Source organism: Corapipo altera, unplaced genomic scaffold, assembly GCF_003945725.1.
Source record: "Corapipo altera isolate COAL_440 unplaced genomic scaffold, ASM394572v1 23, whole genome shotgun sequence".
In the NCBI taxonomy this organism is placed as follows: Eukaryota; Metazoa; Chordata; class Aves; order Passeriformes; family Pipridae; genus Corapipo; species Corapipo altera.
The window spans coordinates 16,002,284-16,021,922 of record NW_020884878.1 but is presented as its reverse complement, the minus strand read 5'-3'; the positions used below and the strand labels follow the sequence as shown (position 1 = coordinate 16,021,922).

The 19,639-nt window shown below is 34.1% G+C and overlaps 1 protein-coding gene across 5 annotated transcripts in view; it reads right to left on the bottom strand.

The window, feature by feature from the left end:
- Positions 1 to 19,639, bottom strand: part of CEP128 (centrosomal protein 128) — a 174,991-nt gene that overhangs the window by 99,085 nt on the left and 56,267 nt on the right. For all 5 annotated transcript variants that reach the window (XM_027637627.1, XM_027637629.1, XM_027637630.1 and 2 more), the window contains 2 exons: positions 7,727 to 7,776; positions 3,116 to 3,139 (listed from right to left, as the gene is read on the bottom strand). In XM_027637627.1, coding sequence (XP_027493428.1) covers positions 3,116 to 3,139; positions 7,727 to 7,776 — 74 coding nt within the window. The remainder of the gene's footprint in view (positions 1 to 3,115; positions 3,140 to 7,726; positions 7,777 to 19,639) is intronic.

The following is a 19,639-nucleotide window of genomic DNA, read 5'->3' as shown; positions in this document are numbered from 1 at the left end:
ACAGCATTAAACTAAAAAAAAGAGCCAAACACATAACCTCTAGGTACCCAAAACCTCAGTTTTGCCTGTACTTGTTACCCTGGCACTTCTCAAGAGTTGAAGGATTATTCCAGAGAACACCTTGATTCCTCAGCTCCTTTTAGATTCACTAGTGAGTCTGTATAATTAACCCTGTTCTTCCTTCTTACCTTCCAGCTTCTGCTCCTGTCCTCCACTACCTGCGGAAGCAAGAAGCTGTGTACCTACCTATTGAATCATATTGCAAAATTGATTTGATCGAAGAAAAAGAGCCAAAAAATCCAAAAGTTTCTTTGATGGGTAGTATTTGTTCTCAGGTTCCTTAAGGGAGTGATCAGATCATGTGTCATATCTTGAAAGAGGGTGGTAATACAGCACTTTTTTTGGGAACCAGGAGTTGGCTAAGGAAATAGAAGACTCAAGAAACTGTCTGGCACATTAGACAGGAGATGGAGCTTCCAGCTCAAACAGACTGCTGAGAGGAGAAGGAGCTGACAGGGCTCAGAGATGAGGCAATGGACCCCGTAGTTTGCAGCAACTCACAAAATCACTGAGTTAGATTAAGCTAGGCCTGGTTTATTCACCCAGAGCTCTAAAATGAATCTGAAAGGTTCGGGTTACATTTCCTTCCCAATTTTTTTTATTAGCTAAGTTGCCAAGTTCATCACATGGCCACTACAACAATTTTACTGGCAAGTGCAGGAGTTAGAAGTGAGCAGATTGTAGAGAAAGGGAGGAGAGTAGGAGAGTAGTTCTGGAGAGCTGATGTTTTCCTATGCATTTTGTATAGTGTACGGGCGCGCACGCACGTCCCTTCCCTTCTTTTTTACCTTCTTTTATCTTGCATCTTGTGAATCTCAAGAAGCATCACTGTCAAAATTCTAAGAAAATGCTTTTTGTACACAATTTAAACATTTTTTTCACTAAGGATTCTGTTTGAATTTAATACCTTACATCTCTATTCCATTTCCATTTCCTATAACCTGAATCATCACAAAATACTTAACTGGTACTTTTTTTGATGTCATGCTCTGAGCATTCAAATAACAGTTGATATGAAAATTATACAAATACATAAGTACCGTAACTATTATGTACTCATAAATGCTACACAGATATACAGCTATGCAGACATACACACTAGAAGTTTAAAGATTCTTAAGGATCCCTTAAACAGCAAGCCTCATTCATTCTTTACTCAAGGGCTTTTCTATCATAGCTCATCCTGACACATTCAGACTGTGTAAGCATTACTCCTCTTTTCTAGATCAGTGAAGGGGGGAGAGCAGAGAGAGAATGCTGCCATCCTCAGAACTAAAACAGAGATATAAAGTTTAAACCCACTTATTATTTCAAAGCATCCACATCAGCAATCTAACATCTGACTTTTGAATACACTTAGCAACAACAGATAGCCAAAGCTCCCACTGAATTTAGCTATTAGTAAATTGCATTTCTGTAAATCAGGCCTCAAAAATCACAAAATCAGACACCCAGAAAATGAGAAACACAAAGTAATTAAACATATTTGAAAAATTTGGTTTAAGTTATTTGCCTGACATCACAGAGGAAGTTTATGGCAAAAGTAAAATGAGTGCCTTGGGAGTACTCAACAACCTCAGTGATGACCATACTTGTCATGTTAGCAATCTCAGGGCTTAACACTACATATCTTCTTAAATCAGCAATAACAAAAGCTCTAGGATTTAGCATCACAAATTTGTATTCACGTGTCACCTACCAACTTGCATTAAGAAAGAAAATTATATTTTACTGATAATAATCCTTTTCTTCTATCTGAGCAGTAACTTACAAATCTTCCTTTTAAAAGTTGGAGAGATTGGAAGCATAAAAATGAAAAAAGCTCCATAAAAAATAGAAACAAACATTGTCACAAAATATGGACTGAATTTGCATGATACTGTGCTATTTGCAAGCAACTATCTTCTGCCTGTGTCAAAATGGCTGTGGGAGCAGAAAGGACAAGAAATTTGCAGGAAGTTTAACTCATGGTTTGTGAGAAATGGCTGACAGTGGATACAGGCCTGACTGGTTGTCATGTAAGCAAACCACTTTGCTTACACTCCTGACACTCACATAGCACTATGCGAAGTGCCAGGACATTGAATGCAAGCATCACCTTCCTATTTCCATAAGGCAAGATTTCCAGCATGACACTTTGAATTCCAAAGGGCCTTTTATGAGTGAATGCATGCATTTTAAGATACTGAATATATTTTAAATATATTTTTGAAATCAAAACCTGTTTTCAGAGATGTACAAACCATCAGAGAGTTTATAAAATTATAATTTGCACTGGTAAATTTTAGAAGTTTATATCTGCAGCATTGATATTGTCTCAGTAGTGGTTTCTTTAGACGAAATTTTCTGGATTGCTCATGAAGAGAAACTATGGGCCTGATACATAAAATTTGTGATGTATTACTGGGCATTCATATATAAGAAGAAAGTCTTGTTCAGAAATTATAGGACAAGCTGAGCACCATTCCAGCTATTCCACCTGACAGACTTACTAGCTTGGGACATCTGGATAATCCAGCTCCATTCATGGTATGTACAAGCATGAAGTTTTGTCCTTCAAACTTAGGACCTTATTAAATTATATTAATGATTAAAATTATATTCCTTTATGGTTTTAGTTGCAATGTTGATTCTGTTTGTACCTCCCAGTCCAAAAAAGTAAGTACATGTAACAGTTACTGAAATAATTAGATCTATCTAATATATATAGACCTCAACCATTAGAAGTGTTAGAAAAATAACATCTTTTGTATGGATCAAATCTACAACATTTCTCTCCCCAGGGATGGGATGAAGACTGAACTGCACAGAAAAATTACAACACTGAAATACACTGTATTTCATATAATGAATGCAAAAATACTGTAGTAAAAACCCACACAGAAAGGTTCAGCGTAAAATTATTGCATCTTCTCTTAAAAGTAAAACGACAGCTGAAACTCCAGAACTGCAACCTTTTTTTAAAAAAATTTATAAAAACAATATTTCTCATAATCTAGACAAATTATCAGCAATGTCATTGTGATAGGTTTGGAAATTAATTTAAGAAACTTACCATTTCTAAGGCCATAATACGTTCCTAAAAATAAAGTAGAAGATGCCATTAGAAAGCAAAGAATATAAACACAGTGTAAGTCAAACAATGATGAATAGGATTAATTTTGGTTTTATGGTGGTCATATGTATAGTTTTTTGTAATAATCTCACTGAATAGGAACTGTTGTACTTAACTGGATGTCTAATCTATTTATCATACTTACTTAGAAATTTGTTCCAAAAAAAAAGAAACTCCCTAGAAACAAGGAAAGGATTTGAAAAAAATTACTCCAAAATATACTTTTTCAACGAGTATATTAGATTTTCAATATTGTTGATTTTACTCTCACGTATACAAAAGAATTATTTCTTTTTTTGATCATCTCTGATTTTAAATCTAGCATGTTTTGGAGTTCATGTCATGTTAGCATCTGGTTTAGTTTTCTTTTAGGTATTTCCTTAGAAAACTAAAAAGTAAATTCCATATCGTTATTCTTTTATCCAGAAATAGCTCTGAATAATGTTTTATTAATAACAGGATGACGTTAGTCATAGTCTCATGTCAGACAAAAATAAACTACAAATAAAATAAGCTTGTGTCAGTTCTAATCCAGCACAGGATACAGAGAAACCAGAATTTGCAAATTTACTGTATATATTTTAATATTATTTTTCCATTTAAAAGTATCTTTAAGAAAAATATTAAGCTAGCAAAATCAAGATGGTGTACTCTGGCACTATATACTGACTAAGTATGGTATTTTAAGCAACCTGACAAACACACATTCAAGTGTTTAGGTGACCCCACATTTAGAGTGCATAACCATTACAGGAACTCTTACCTTGCTCAAATATTACTCAAATTTTTCTCATGAAAGGTAGTGTATGAAATGCTAGAGTCTTTATTCTTTCATAGAAGCAGATCTGAGAAACAGACTGAGTATTTCTGTACATCAGAACAAACTTCTGACAAAAAATGTTATGTGAAAAACTCAAAAATATTTATTTTGAGATGTTTGTTCTTCCACAAAATTGCAGTGGCTGTTACAGACACTCGTATTTATTTAAAGATTCTGAAACAAAACCCAAACTCAATACTATAAAAAGATGTTATTTACAGATCTCATAAACTTGTGGTGATAATGAACAGCGATTCAGATATAACTTTCTTCAGCTAAAGAGGAGTACTTTGAAAATAAAGTCTTAGAGTGAGTGTATCGGTAGGACGATTTAAATGGTAGAATAAATAGTGTTTTCAAAAGGACTCATCCATTAAATAAAGTGCCTGATCTACTTGCCAAATTTTAAAAATATAATAAATTCTTACAACCTCAGTAGACAATTTTATGAAGACCAATCTAATCTAATGTATTAGCAAATTTACCACAGATCATTCATACACTATCAATATATTTTCCAATTAAGACTCTATTTTTCAAATTCCTATTAGCATGTCACTAATTCGAAAGCAAAAGAAAAGAGCTTGCAAATGTTTTTGCAGAGAGTATAATTCAGTTGAATATTGCAATTACCATGTCATGCATAGCATATTATTTTCATGAATCCAACCTTTTGTACCATGGAACAGCTTTGACAAAAAGAAAGGTGAAAACCTTAAGTGTTTTTTCTTCCACCAAAGTAAGAAAATAAGAGAGGTTATATTCTTGGAGTGGTAAAACTCTACTCAAAAGTATGCAAAGTTCAAAATGAAAATCCAAGAATACAGTAAAGTCACACAAAGAGTCAACCTCCTGCCTCCCAAATACCCTGTACCAAAGAACCGCAGTGTCCATCTTGACACATAAGGCAAGTCAGGTTCATTTAGAAATATGTAGTTATAAAAATTCTCACTGTCTACTTAATAAGGTATTATTTTGTCTTGTCATGCTAGTTGCAGTCCAACATATTCCCTGACTAGAGGAACACAAGAAAAAACTACCAGCCCAATATTTCCAGGAACAAGCCTCATAGAACTGCTTTTTTCTTTCAGTCCTTTGCAGATTTCAGTTGATGGCATTGTAGCACTAATTGTACTTAATTCCAACTATTTTTAACAAAAGGTGCTTTTTGTCCCCCCTCAAAAACTAAGGAAACTGAAAGAATAATAAAACATATAACCTTAGTTCTAAGGAATATGATGTTGAGACATGGCAGAGAACATCATGGTATTCCCAGTCATAATTTGCCCACAGCAACACACTGATTTCTGACCGATTTCCTCATGTCTCTAGGCTTTCTAAGACTGTGGTCAACGTTCTAGGCTCAAGTAACAAGAAAAAACTTCCTAAGCAACGATAGCCTGCTTTGAATGCTTTGAATTGTCTGCCCATAATGTCTAAAACGTACAATCTCTCTATTCGCCTGTTTCCCAAACATGCTTTACACATATGGTCTATTTGGACTGCAAACAGAACAGAGCAAGGACTGACTTTCTTCACATACTTCTCTGTATTTATACGGTAATTATCAAACCAGAATCCCTGGAATCATAGATGAAAAAAACCCAACAACAATCAACATGACCAATTGTCTACTGAACCAAGGACTCTAACTGAGTAGGACCTCATATTAAGGGAATTCTATCAATGGACTGGAGGCTTCGGGGGAAGGAGTAATATTTTATTTGCTAGTAGCCCTTAATTTGACAAACAAGTGCCTTCTAGCAATCTGCTTCAATGAAAGCACTCATACATTAACCAACTATACACATGCTTTGCTTAAGTGGGGCTCAGAGAATAAAAATATTCCATGTCATCTGCATTAACAAAAGGATAAGAAGTTTCAGCTCCCGGAAATGTCATATTTAAAAAAAACCTCTCACTTTCTTCTTCATTCCTATCCTTTATATATGAAGATGCAACAGTTTGGGGAGATTCAGTCTTGATGACACAAGCTGGTTTTAACAACCATTTGCTAATAAAGTTGTACATATTTGATTACTGCAAGTTTAGAATACAACATTACAAGAACAGAGGGGAATATTTTGACACACATTGACTAAGCTGTATGCTATACTATCTAGAAAAATAATAAATTTTTTCCTGAGTACTTTGTGAATGCATGGATAATTGAAGGAAGAAAAAACTGTTATCAAGCATTTGAATACAAAAATAGCAGCCAGAGCACTACAATTCACACACTTAACAAGAACTGCCAGTTAGGGAAGGGCATAAGGCAATTTAGTTTTACATACCATCAGAAATACAGGCAGGCACATAAATCCATACAATACACTATTATGATGCAACTTCCTGCAGTATAAAATTACTCATCATTCAATCAGAACTCATATCATTAGAACAATTTGTCAACCATAAAGGTTCACAAGAAAGCAGATGCAGAATTGCTTCACATGAAAGGAGATCTTTTTACATTGATGTAACTAGATATGCACCTGTGTAAACTGCTTGCGCAGACAAGCTCTCAGTCTTGTTGAGCTTGAGCTGCCAGAAAGCCAGGCCAAGATTTTTGTTTGAACAGGAAACAGCTGGATTGGTGTGTTGTGTAACTTTTGGGCCTTGCAACTTGTCTCTTCTTACTGGATCAAACTATTTGTTCACTCTTTGATACCTCTAGCCCTCAAAATGCCTTCTATTTATTATATGAGAAGGGTTACCTTCAAACAAATTCCTATGATCAAAACTCAGTCAATACATAACTTCATTTTCCTTATGAGCCTTATCAATTCCCTCACAAATGTCCTGCTTTCAGTACACTTGCAGAATGCTGCCTCATGGATACACTCTTCATATTGTATATAAACTTATTTTTATATCCGTGTTGGGTATTGTTTGCAGTAATTTGTTGTTAATTTTTTTTTTCTTCTGCATTCTGAAGGATACATACACTACCCTCCCTAATAGTCTCCTGAGCCTCACAACTCAGACATTCCAGCCCAGTTTTGCTTTCTTAGCCACTTCAATTTGAAAGGAGTACGTTTTCTTTGACTGTAATGCTTAAATACTATTCCAAAGCTGAGTTTAGGGTAGATCTGACTTTCTAAGCACAAATTTAAAGTGCTTAGCACAAACAGCTTCACTGCTAGATGACATACAATGAGAATTTATTATACTGTATCAAGTCCTAGCATAAACTGACTGGTCCCTTCTTCCTCAGGAAGGTGATTATGGACATACACTGTTTTAGAGACTTTAAATACTTACTTAAAGCATTTTACTTTCAGTTTTATTCAGAGATACAAAAGAAAGTAACACAGCCCAGAGAATTTAACTCAAGCAGTGAAGTAGACTATGCAGCATTTTTGCAGTTCGCAATGCAGATTAGCACTGCCTGCCCCCATTCAGATACAGTTTCAGAGAAGCCAGCAGAATAACATAACAACTTAAGTATATAGTGTGATTTAAAAGCAACGTTACATTCACTGGCAGACTAGATTGACAGACTCATAAGAGAATGCTGACTACTTCAATCTTCGCTAACGTGCAACTTAATTGGTGGGCAAAACCTCAGCAGTGAGTATAACTAGCTATTGTGTCTCTATTTGTCTGCATATATTTCCAAATCTGAATTTAAACTACAAGGGAGTTCAGAAAATCGTAATGCTGTAATACAATTTGGTAATTTTAAGGGTGAACAAAGAGGTAGCTAGTTAATTGAGCAGAAAATATACCTGGAGAGCTCCCATTTCTTCCTCTCTTCTGTGTGTCTTCTCTAGTAACTCTGCAAAATGAAAAAAAGTTGTAAATTCAACTTCTTGTCTCATGGCCTGATAGAAAAAGTACTGTGTAAAATAGTCATTGAGGTTTTTATTTTACACCCTTCACAACACTCCTTTTCAGCGGAATAAACTATTAGACTAAACGTATCAGTGATATGACTGTTTCCAGGCACGGGCTGTTGAGGTGGCTGAAGATAGCCACAAGGACACAAAGAAGACAGCCTGACTGGAGGAAAAAAACACCATTTAAATTCACAAAGAAACTTAAATCAATCTTCAGGTGTATTTTTAGAATTGAATGAAAAAAATCAGAGATTCACTCTGAAAATTGATTAAAGCAGATCATCAAAGCTATGCAATTATATATGAAAAGTTACTGTATGTTACTGCAGACAATTTTGACTGTTATGACAATAATTACCTTTTCTTACTAAAATGGAATAGTTTTGATAAGGGAAACAGTTCACTGTGACAAAATAGTAGAAAAGTTTTTTATAGTTTTTACACCATAAAATCCTAATACCTTGTATTGCCACTAGTGTGACAATTACAGACATTGGCACATACATGCACACATGTAACACTTCACATTATAAATTAATTTTGTTTGAGTTCTGCAGGATATGTCACGAGTTGCTTTTCTACTTTATTTTATGCACATATTTTTATGATTAAAATCATGTTTTTGATAAATTGCAACATGTTTAGAATTCTGGGAAACCTTGAAGTTATAACTTTATGAAGAACAGGAAAAACAAAAAAACATGCTGCAGGCTTATTAATCTTTCAACTATCAGAAGTTTGCTCATAAGCTTTGTACGTGAAGAGCATTGCTTTATCTAACCCAGAGACTGACTCTGAATTCAGATAAGTTCCAGTTTGTTAGCAATTAGGAGAGTTATGAGATTATGAAACTGTCTGGACAACCTCACAGGACTGAATTCTGACTGTCAAGTCCCTCAGGATCCAAGTACAGAACAGCTAACTGAAAGTACCTGTGTTTACTTCCTTAAGAAATAAAGATTACCAATACTTGCATAGTTCAGTCATAAAGAAGCTTCAATGATATACAATACAAATGACAAAATATTCCACTGACATTAGAGATATAAAGGAAATGAGACAAATTAATCTACTTTTTCTCTTTCTCTCATTATGAAGCCTCACTGTGAGCACCCCAATCTGTTAACTCTTTTCTCATAGTTCATTATTCATTTCTGACTGCATGCAGATTATTTGATACTTGTTTCCAGACACCAGTCCTTTAAAAGCAACGTAGATAACATGTAAAAAAATTTAGTTAATTCTTTCACAAGCAGAGATTGACTTGCTGTTCTTTTTTCCTAGATTCCACGCATTTTTTTTCAAATCCTTTCTTAAAATTAATAAAATTGTTGATTTTCACTTTGTTTTGGTAAACTTATGTTTTTCTAGACTATTCTTTGGTATGCTTTTCAGTCCGGTCATTCAACTGCCATATAAATTACCATAGTCAAATGTGCCATCATCAACATTAGTTAATGTGACAATTTTGTGTTGAAAACAGTCTCTAGATCTGAAAGTTTTGCGTCTGACATCAGGGTTATCTAGAATCCATTTACTTAATTATAGCACTGCCTAAATTGGTTGTCCTGCAGGATGCTTCAAAAAACTCTGTCTCCAGAAGGGCAGGTAAGTATTGAAGTAGTGTTACTTAACTGACAAAACATACACCTACTGTACAGTCACCATTTAAATATAATCAAGTTCTGCATTTAAACTGATGCTTCCATTTAGTACTCCATCTAAAATAATAGCATGATTTCTCCAAACCTAAAGCAAAAAAATAAATATTAAAGCAATATATATTAAAAAGCTATACAAAAAGTCCCATAAAAATACAGCATATTATATCATTCTTTTGGACACTGTTATTTATAATGACAGAACAACTTCACTTACTTGATCTGAAAAGCTCTGTTGATTTGTTTTAAAATTATAAAAACACTTCCCATATTTAATTTCTTGTGCAAGCATGTTTTATGTCATCAGTGCCAGAAAATAATGTTGCAATAAATTTGAGACAGAGAATGCATTGTGTCTGCAACAGACTAAAGATGGTCACTAGCCCTAGTGGAGGCTATGAACAGCCTCTGAGTTTCTCTAATTATAACTTTTTTCCTAAAGGAGGTTGCATAGAGGCATTGGTCGCTAAAACAATCCTGCTATCATCATCTTTCAAGGCCTAATGTAGCCATAGGATTCTTGTTGGTTTTTTTCTAAGCAATATATCCTTATTCTCATGGGAGACAGAACACATAAATTTATAAATTGTCTAGAAGAATGAGCATTGATGAAAAAGCATTATTAAGGCATTGATGGCTCTTCCCAAAAGATGAATAATACATGGAAAAAGATAACAAGAGAAATGAGATGTAGAAATAAAGATATTCCCTTTTTTTATTTCTAACTAAATATGAAGCTAACTAAATATGAACTATAAGCTAAAGCTATTAAAAAATCAAATGTTTTACATGTTTAATACCACTCAAAATCACCAGCAAGTTCAGGATATTGCCTGCAAAATTGGGGATCATACTCTTGTGCAGTTTTACAAAAACAATTTATTTACAGTGGTTAAATTCCAGATCCAGATGTAAAGATTATATCTCATTAAGCTATGTATCAGTGAACACCAACTAAGTGTCTTTCAAGTTATACTACAGTGGCTTAGATTTAATGGATCAAACTTCCAGGAAAAATACAAATTTAAAACATTCTGAAAGAATCATTATCATTTGCAGTTTGCCTGACACTGGACCAACACAGTATGTGGCAAAATACTGCAAATATTAACCTGGAGATGAAGATTTTATATTCCATCATAACATTCAGATAAGTGAGGAAAAAAAGGGTATGCAGCTATTCAGACAGACTTTTTTCCACACACACATACCCCAGTTGTAATTTTTATTGCTGGTGAAAAGTATCAAAAAATAGATTTAGGAGCAGATATTTGTTGATTGGAATCAGGAAAATACAATAGTACTATCTTATTTTTTCTAGCTGATCCATTAATGTGCCAATAACTAACTAGAATGGTTAAACTCCCTCATGAACTGGAATGTTCAACTTCTTTACATCTGTGCTGGGTGTAACAAGAGTGGGAAACAGGACATGGACTTTATTCTACCTGGAGCAGCAACTTCTTGATTTCAAACACTGCATGACCTCCCATTTTAAGCAACTGAAGATAATGATAGACAACATTCTGCTTCACGTTCTCAGAGAACACTGATGTGCCACAGAAAAGTCTACAAATTGGATCAATACCACATTTTTATGTTCACATTGTTCTGGCAACATTAACTAATGTTGATGATGGCACATTTGGCTATGGTAATTTATATGGCTGTTGAATGACCGGACTGAAAAGCACAAATACAGAACTGTACACAGAATCAGTTCTTATAGTCACAAATATCTACTCATACAGTGAAAAATGCTACAACATGATTCAGAGTACTCTGAAGTTGACATTAGCACTTCAATTCAGTTTTGCTTACATAGATAATATGCTGTACACTACCCCGATATCTGCAGGCTGCATGTAGATCTGATTCAAGACTCTCACCTCCTGAAGCAGTTGCAGATCATGCAGGAAAATATAAAACAATTCACATAGCACAGAAAATACTGCTGCTATGTGGCATTAAAGCAAGAAATCCAGGTTATTTTTAGGAAAAAAATGGCAGTTTGGAGAAAATTGTCAACACACTTTTTGCATCATCAAGCTAAAAACAGTTCTTCTCCAAAACACAAGTCAGGATTTTCAGTTATACATTAAAACTACTTTGGATTTCCCAAACTTTGTAACCCTAGATACTGAGGTTTTAAGTTACATAAGTGTATAGTAAATCCCTGAGAAATAATTTTGTTAGACACTCTGATCATATTATCTTTAAATTTGTTTTGTTTCAAAATCATAATTTTTTTAAATGTCAAGTATTTCCTATCATTTTCACTTCCAATACACATCCCATGGGTTTCAGTCATCATTTGGATGTTTCCCACAAAGCTACTGAACAGATACTGCAGCATTCCGGGAGATGCACAAGGCAGTCAGGCAGGTTTCAATCCAGTATGAAGGAATTTTCAAGCAGCTGAATAAACCAGTTTCTCTCAGATAGAAATTACTTATCTTGCACACACGTACACAGCCAAGTTTAATCACATATTATACCACTTACAAGTTTGTCCCTTCACACAATGAATCTGACACGAAGGTCCTGTTTTGGAGGGTGAATCAAGATGTTTCTAACTCAACCAGTTTAAACAAAGTGTTTCAGAATGGATATATTAATGGCTAATAGAGGTAGAACAACCGCAATTTTGCCCTGTACCTGTGTTACATTGTGATGAATGGCAACTGTCACAGTTCAAAAACATTCAATACTAAAAGATGTTTCAATGAGGTTGGACCCTTGTACTATCAGGCCAGACACCAGAAATCACCCTGGGACTAAAATAACAGAGATGTAAAACAGTACTGGTACGTGCTTCAAACTATTTTAATTGAAACAGTACTTGCCATGCATGCAAACCATTAAGGGCATTTCTATTTTCAAGAGCTCTACAGAAATAGGTATTTCTTAGAACCTTAATTTTTGTTAGAGTAAAACAAGGCCAATAAATTATGAGCATTTCAGAATGCATTTATGCAACCCCAAGCAAGATTTAAAAAAAAGAACCCAAACCTATATGTCTCAAGGGATTTTAATACCGATTAGAGCTTTCTAGTCCATTAGCAAATTATTACACTTATATTCACATTGAGCATATTCCACTATCTTTAAAGATTTTAATTCAGTTTCCATCACTGCAATCAATGCAGTACTCATGACCACCAAGACTGAAACAGCTGCTTATATGTATCTAAATTAATAGTTTTCTCTTCCACATGTACAAAGAGCTCCAAACTCAAAAGAATACCATTTTTAAATGGTCTTGGGAATCTGAGGAGGTCCCAGATGAGTGAAAGCTGGCTAACATTGTCCCAGATTTCAAGAAGGGCAAGGATGACCATGGTACCATGGAAAGGGACATTGGGGTCCTGGTCGATGGCAAGTTGAATATGAGTCAGCAGTGGCCTGGCAGCCAGGAGGGCCAACTGTGTCCTGGGGGGCATCAGGAAAAGCATCGCCAGCTGGTTGAGGGAAGGGATTGTCCTGCTCTGCTCTGCACTAGTGCAGCCTCACAGTTAGTGACATGGACAAATCAGAAGACTAACCTTGAAGTGATAAAACAAAAACATCTCATTCTGAATCAAAGACGGTTCCATTATGAAAACGTGATCAAGGCACAGAATAATGGTTTTCTAGCTCAGTAGGGCTGCACTTACAAAAGTGTCTATATTTATGTATTATCAAGTTTTATATTTGTGTGTGTATATTTTCAATAAATAAATATACATATATTAAGGGGGTGTGCTCAAAAATGTTTTACTGATGGGGCATGCAATCAATAAAGTTTGGAGACTAGTGCTCAATATTTAGAGCCTTGAAACAATCTCACTTGTAACATTCTTTGTGTTCTGTGTAAAGTTGTAACAACAATCATCATGGCCATCTTAATAAAGATGCCAGTGATCAAACAAACCAGAAGGTTCAAATGTCAATTTTTTTATTGTTTTTTTTCATTTAACATGCTCAAGTTAGGGATAAAACACTTGATAGAATATAGCAGGAAAACCCACCATTTTTACTGTCTATGCCTTCCTCTTACATGAGCTAGGGAACAATACCCTGTAAATAAACGTTAACATGTTCAACACAAAATCCAAACCTCAAACAATCAAAACAGTGAAATCCTTCTAGTCATTGTAGCTTCTGGGTTATGCCTTCTACTTGCAGGTAAAAAAACAGAAATTTTTTTAAGTGCAATACGAACTTTCCTCATTTTTAGTACCATTAAATGTAGCAATAAAATATTATTCTAATTTCAGTACCAGGGAAAGCAGTTTCAAAGTTCATCTTGCTTATTATCAAAGATGCATATGGCAAAGAGAGTTCATTAACACATATACACATGCTATTTGAACAGAAACACTTGATCTGGAGTACGTTGTAATGCTTTTCTTTTGGTTACTATTTACTGAAATATCTATAAAAAGACTCCAACTCTTCTTTCAGACTATCATGAGCCTAGCATGATTTGACTACAATCACAGAAGTCTCTTTTCAGTTATAACTACGTAGTTTCTTACAAGGAAAAAAATAAGATTTAAAACCCTAAAAATAAAGATAATTGAGGAAATAATTGAGATTTACTCAATTTAGAAACTATTTTAATATTCTAGAAACTCAAACAAAACACAAGTCACAGTGACATGCTGAATTTCTGCCACTAAGCATTGTGTGATGATTATTAATGCTTAGAAGGCCTTAAATGACGATGTTTCAAAAATTACTTGATTCTACTTCAAGATGAAACAGTTATCCAGTATATAGGTGTTGATTACTTATGCAGCAGTAACATTGCCAACCAGTGCTGGAAAGGAGGCAAAAATGTTCCTATTAGGAATAAATCTTGAGAACAGACTTTTTTTAGAAAATCTAATGAATGATGCTAGTGAATAAACACTTTAAATTTTACTTTACAAATTTGCTGAGGAGCCAGCAAACTTTAAGTCTAACAGTCAAAAAGTTCTTTACTTAAAGGAGATAGCTTCAAATAAGCTAATTTGGGTACTAATGACTATGTAATTACTCCTACTTCATGTCCCACAGAAGCCACTGCAACCCCAACTGACATGGTGCCAGCACTAAAAGTTCCAGTTCCACCAGATGTGGTCAGATTACATCAGAGATGGCATTTGCAGATTGCATTTTCCAAAAAGCACGGAGGTCTCTTTGCTCCCTGACTCCACTTGTGCATTGCTCTTGCTTACTTTGTCCTGGTTTGACAAAATGGACAAACCTGGACCTCCACGAGGGTCTCAGTTCATTACAACAAGATCAGAGCATAATGGCAGAAACCAGACAGTCCTATGTGGTTAATATCGAGTCAAATATGATTAGAGGGGTCCAAAGAAGGGCAGACATGGAACAAGGGAAGGGGAAAGTACAAAAGAGGGTAGTGAGAGAAACAGAAGAATGAATTTAGTGATATTAAATGCCTCTGTGAATGGGAAACTGCAATTTGACCCACTAACTCATGATTATTTAGAATTTGTATGTGTGACCTGTCATCACACCTCTGTCTGTAGCAGAACTATGCAAGATAACTAAACAATGGCTTTTTCTCCCACAGTTTTGATTAGAAACCCTACTGAATAACCTGGAAAGATAAACAACAACAAAAAAATCATCACTATATAAAGAAAAATATAGTGAGAAATGTTCCGAAAAGTGAGGTCTTAAAATAGTTGACATTTTAAACAGAAAATACAGTTGAACATTCTGTCTTGTCACTGCATATAATATATAATTGTGACAATTCTCTCCTGAATGGAGAAACATTTCCTTTCTGATAATGAATAAAATTTTCCAGGAGTACACAGAAAGAAATTGAAACTTAATTTGTTTTCATTTACCAAGTGCAAGCTTGATAAGATAATTTGTCATTTCTTGTTTTAGAAAATTGTGTCGATATGTTTATGGGCATAGCAGCTACATAAAAATTATGTTATGGCATATATAAATGACAAAACAGGAAATTGAATGCCACTTTCTTCAGCGAGTTCTCTCTCTTAATATCCTAGGCTTTTCTTTTTTTGATGTTTATCATCCCAACCATATTTATGCATAGCAGCAAATTTCCTTTTGGCTACATCTGAAAGGCAGCTGCATATCTTAATGGAAATATACAGAGAACTGATCTTGGACCTATTAGCTAAGGAACAGTCTAAGGGTATCAAGGTTTTTGCAGCAGCTAGTACAACTCATTTGAATTGAAGCTGGGCAAACCAAAGGAGGCAAAACAGAAAGCTTTTCTAGCCAAGGTTACTTGTTATTTGAGATGAGTAATTCTTTGGAACTTATAAGTGCATTTCTTAATTGGGTTGTTTGAAGATCAGAGCTAAACAATCCATTTTCAACGTTCGTGGAATAGGAGAGCAGAGAACATAGGAAGTTCAAAGATACTGGTCTTGAAATTAAGTTTCCCTTCCAATCTCAGAAAAACAGGGGATCTTTTAGCAGCTCGGACATTTTAATAAATCAGAGGAGTAAAGCACACAAAAGAGTTATAGCTCCACAGATTCTCTCATTGATAAATGCTGTAAGAAAGCTTAATTCTACTACATGGCCCTATGTATCACTAAGACCCAAACAGCTTCTAAGAAAACATTTACTTCAACAAAGCACATACACACAGAGGTTAGTATGGTTCATTGAAACCAAACATAATGCAACTAGCAGTTATAAAATACCCCATCTACCACACCCACTTTAGAGGAAGATGCAAGAAACTAAGCTGGTAATTATGAAGAAAGCCATAATAGCAATGCTTATTTCTAATTTTCTCAGCTGTAGTTAGGTTTTGAGTTATTCCTTGGTAGGACAATCTTGTTATTGTACTTGCAAGAAATGGCATCCTGTCTGGTCATTTGACTTTGCAAATGGAAGCATTTTTCCATACAGATAACATTCAAACATTCTTTGCAGAAAATGCCACTCCTAGAGCTTCAAACTAATCAAGAAAGTAATGTTTCATGGCCAAGTCATCAATTGTAATTAAAATGAGGAAGACAAAATGTCTGTCCGGGCAGTTGAAGTATGTACAACATTTATTGATGTCGTATGTACACATGCATGAAATACATATATATTTCAATGAATGTTTTCTTGGTTTTGCAATTTGTTTCTTTCTCTAGTGGTGGGTATCTCAATTTACCAGATATACTAAAACAAATAAAAAATCCACAACAAAATCTTGCTTAAAATGTTGGAATTTTGAAACAAGAATTAAGGTGATAAATTTTACATTTAAATATTTTCCATTAAACAGAGATTAACATACTGGCAGTATATAATATTGCACAAAGGTGCTGATCAAATACTGGAAAATAAGTACTGCAATATGAACATTTGTATTTTAAAAAATAATTTTCAGACTAGAAAGGTGGTGTAGAATTAAGAAATTAGACTGAAGAATAGGGGACCAAGCTTTATCCTTAGTTCTTTTTATAAATAATTTTTTTTACATAACCAGGAGCTAGCATGTTGTCTCTATGACTCAGATACTGTATCTGTTTCAGCAAGAAAATAATTCTTTACAGCAACAATGTTTAGTTACAGTGCCTAATAACCTGATAACCTGCAACTGGAGTCCTTCAAAGTAGGCAGAAGAATGCAAATCTTGCGTGACCTTATCCTAAAGACATAATAGAGGCAGACAAGAAAAATACTGTGACTCTCTCTGCCCACAATAAAGAAGATTCAAATATATGTGTCCATTGTTACAAGTGCATTTTTAATAAATTACAGAGAAGAATTTGTTAAATTCATAAAAACACTTTGTATCTTATTTTTCTAATCACTGGTACTGTATGAACTATACAGTTAATTTGATTGTCTTATATGACTTTAAAACATTTTTAAGGATTTTGCCTTTTAATTACAAAATATGTAAAGCATTTAACAGTATCAATCACAGTTCCCATTTTGTTAAACCAAAACCAAGAAGGAAACAAAAGATAATTTCAGTTACAGACAGTTGTTACCTTGAACATGCTGATCAGAGTAAATAGTCAATCTAGAAATTTGTCATATTTTAACCAGTAGAAGGAAAAATATGTTAGGAGATTAAATATCACATTTAATTTAATCTTTATATAGTAAAAATAAAACCAGTCAGTTTTTCTTTTTTCAAGGATTCACTTTTAAAGTATATTCAGTAATCAAAATTATTTTCTTGTGTACAGCCAACATTAAGAATTGGTATTAGTGATGACCGAAGCTCTTCTTAAAATGAGAATTTTTTTAGTATTGATATAGGACTTAAACTTCTGTTCTCCAAATGGGCAATGTCATTAGCATTCACTTTAGGAAAAAAAGGGTTTTAAATAGCATATCAGCTGAATATAAAGGATATAAAAGCTGTTAACACAGCAATAAACAACACTGAAAAACATATTCTAATAGAGCCTGACAAAACCATTACACAAGCTCTAATTTAGAAAGATACTGAATCTATAATATAGCAATATTTCAAGATTTCAAGATTTCAAATACTTTTTTAATTTCAAGAGCTTTGGTATATTAAAATCTTGGGCAGTAATTTTTTTTTTATTTCTGTTCAAATTTCCAACTTGATTCATCTGTATTTTTGACTAATATGACTTTGACTATGGCAGTAGATGAGAGGACAACAGAGCCCTTGGTTCAGTTTCATTTCATATAAAACAGCACCTTATTTAATTAAACAGGCATCTTATCAGATACTAAAGAGTTCCTTGGGGATGTTATTTCTACCTAAAGAAGACTGAGTGACAAAGAGTATGTTTCTGTTATATACTTTTCAGGAAAGTATTAAATTCAAGACAAGTGAAAGTGCCTGTGTTGGGATGTTTGTTGTTTTGGTTGGGTATTTTTTTTCAATACCTGTAAATCAGTGATATCAATTTGGTATAGAAACACTACATAACCTGAAATCATGACAACACTTTTCATACTAATTTCAAGCAGTCCTGATAAAGTTGTTCAGTTGATTACAAGATTCTCTTTATTATGTAATGTTAAACCATTGTTAAGTTATAACTGTGATTATAAACAGTCCTATGCCATCATTTCAACACCTGTAAAAAACCTAAAACCCCAGTAGTTCATAGAACATCAGCTCTTATTAGCTTGGTTTAAAGAAGAAAGTCATTAATTCACAAAAGGAAGAAAAGATTAAATAATAAATTCTAACTATTTAATATACACTAAATCCCCATCTCCCAGGTTACTTTTGTTAATATTGATTTAGTTTCCAGTATGTACAGGTAAACCAAGAGGTAAACCTAATAAATTTAGTCTCTTACTGTTAGTGAGTACCACAAACTCAGCAACTTAATGTTTAAAGGACACATCATGCTTTCCAAATTATAAATCATACATAAGTTTCAGATAAACATCTAGAGCATGTGGTTCAGAAAGAAAAAAGAAATCAAAGGAAGTCTTAAAACAGCTTAGCTACAGTTTGATCCCATCTCTTACCTTCTCTTTTTCACAATGGCAGCCATATTTTTATGAGTGCATAAAAAGATAATGGCAAAAGAAAACAGTTGCAGAAAAATACTGGATAATTACAGCAATCCATGTCCAGACTGATCTTTCCAGTTTTCTAGTACAAAAAAAAACCCCACAGGGTAAGATTTCCAAATTATTTGGGCTTATTTCCATTCTTCTAAGACTCTGAACGCAGGTTCATTTTGGCAAAGTTTAAAATAACTTAGAAGTCCTCCCTCCTCCTTCCCCCATCACATTAAAAAAACCAAACATTACTTAAAGGGCAAGAGCACTATTAAGAAGAAATCAATTATTTTAATAGTAATAATATTTCAACTTTATGCATTTTGAAGTTCACCATGAAAACCAAGTATTATGGAGAGTTTCTTTGAAATCCTTCAGATTACTTCTTGTATGTATGCATGCTTAAGAGGTTTTTCTACTTGATGTTCCCATTCACTGTTCAATAAGAGATGACCTGAAAATACCTTGTGATGTTTCTTGTTGCCACAGAAAGGACTGTGTTGTCATACAGGAGCAAAACGATGCAATATATGGGAAAAAGAAAATGAATGGGAAAGAAACAAACAAAGCTGAAAGGCAGAAGCAGTCTTAAAGGTATCTTCAGAACAGCACATGTACTTTACTACTAAATTAAACATAATACATCATA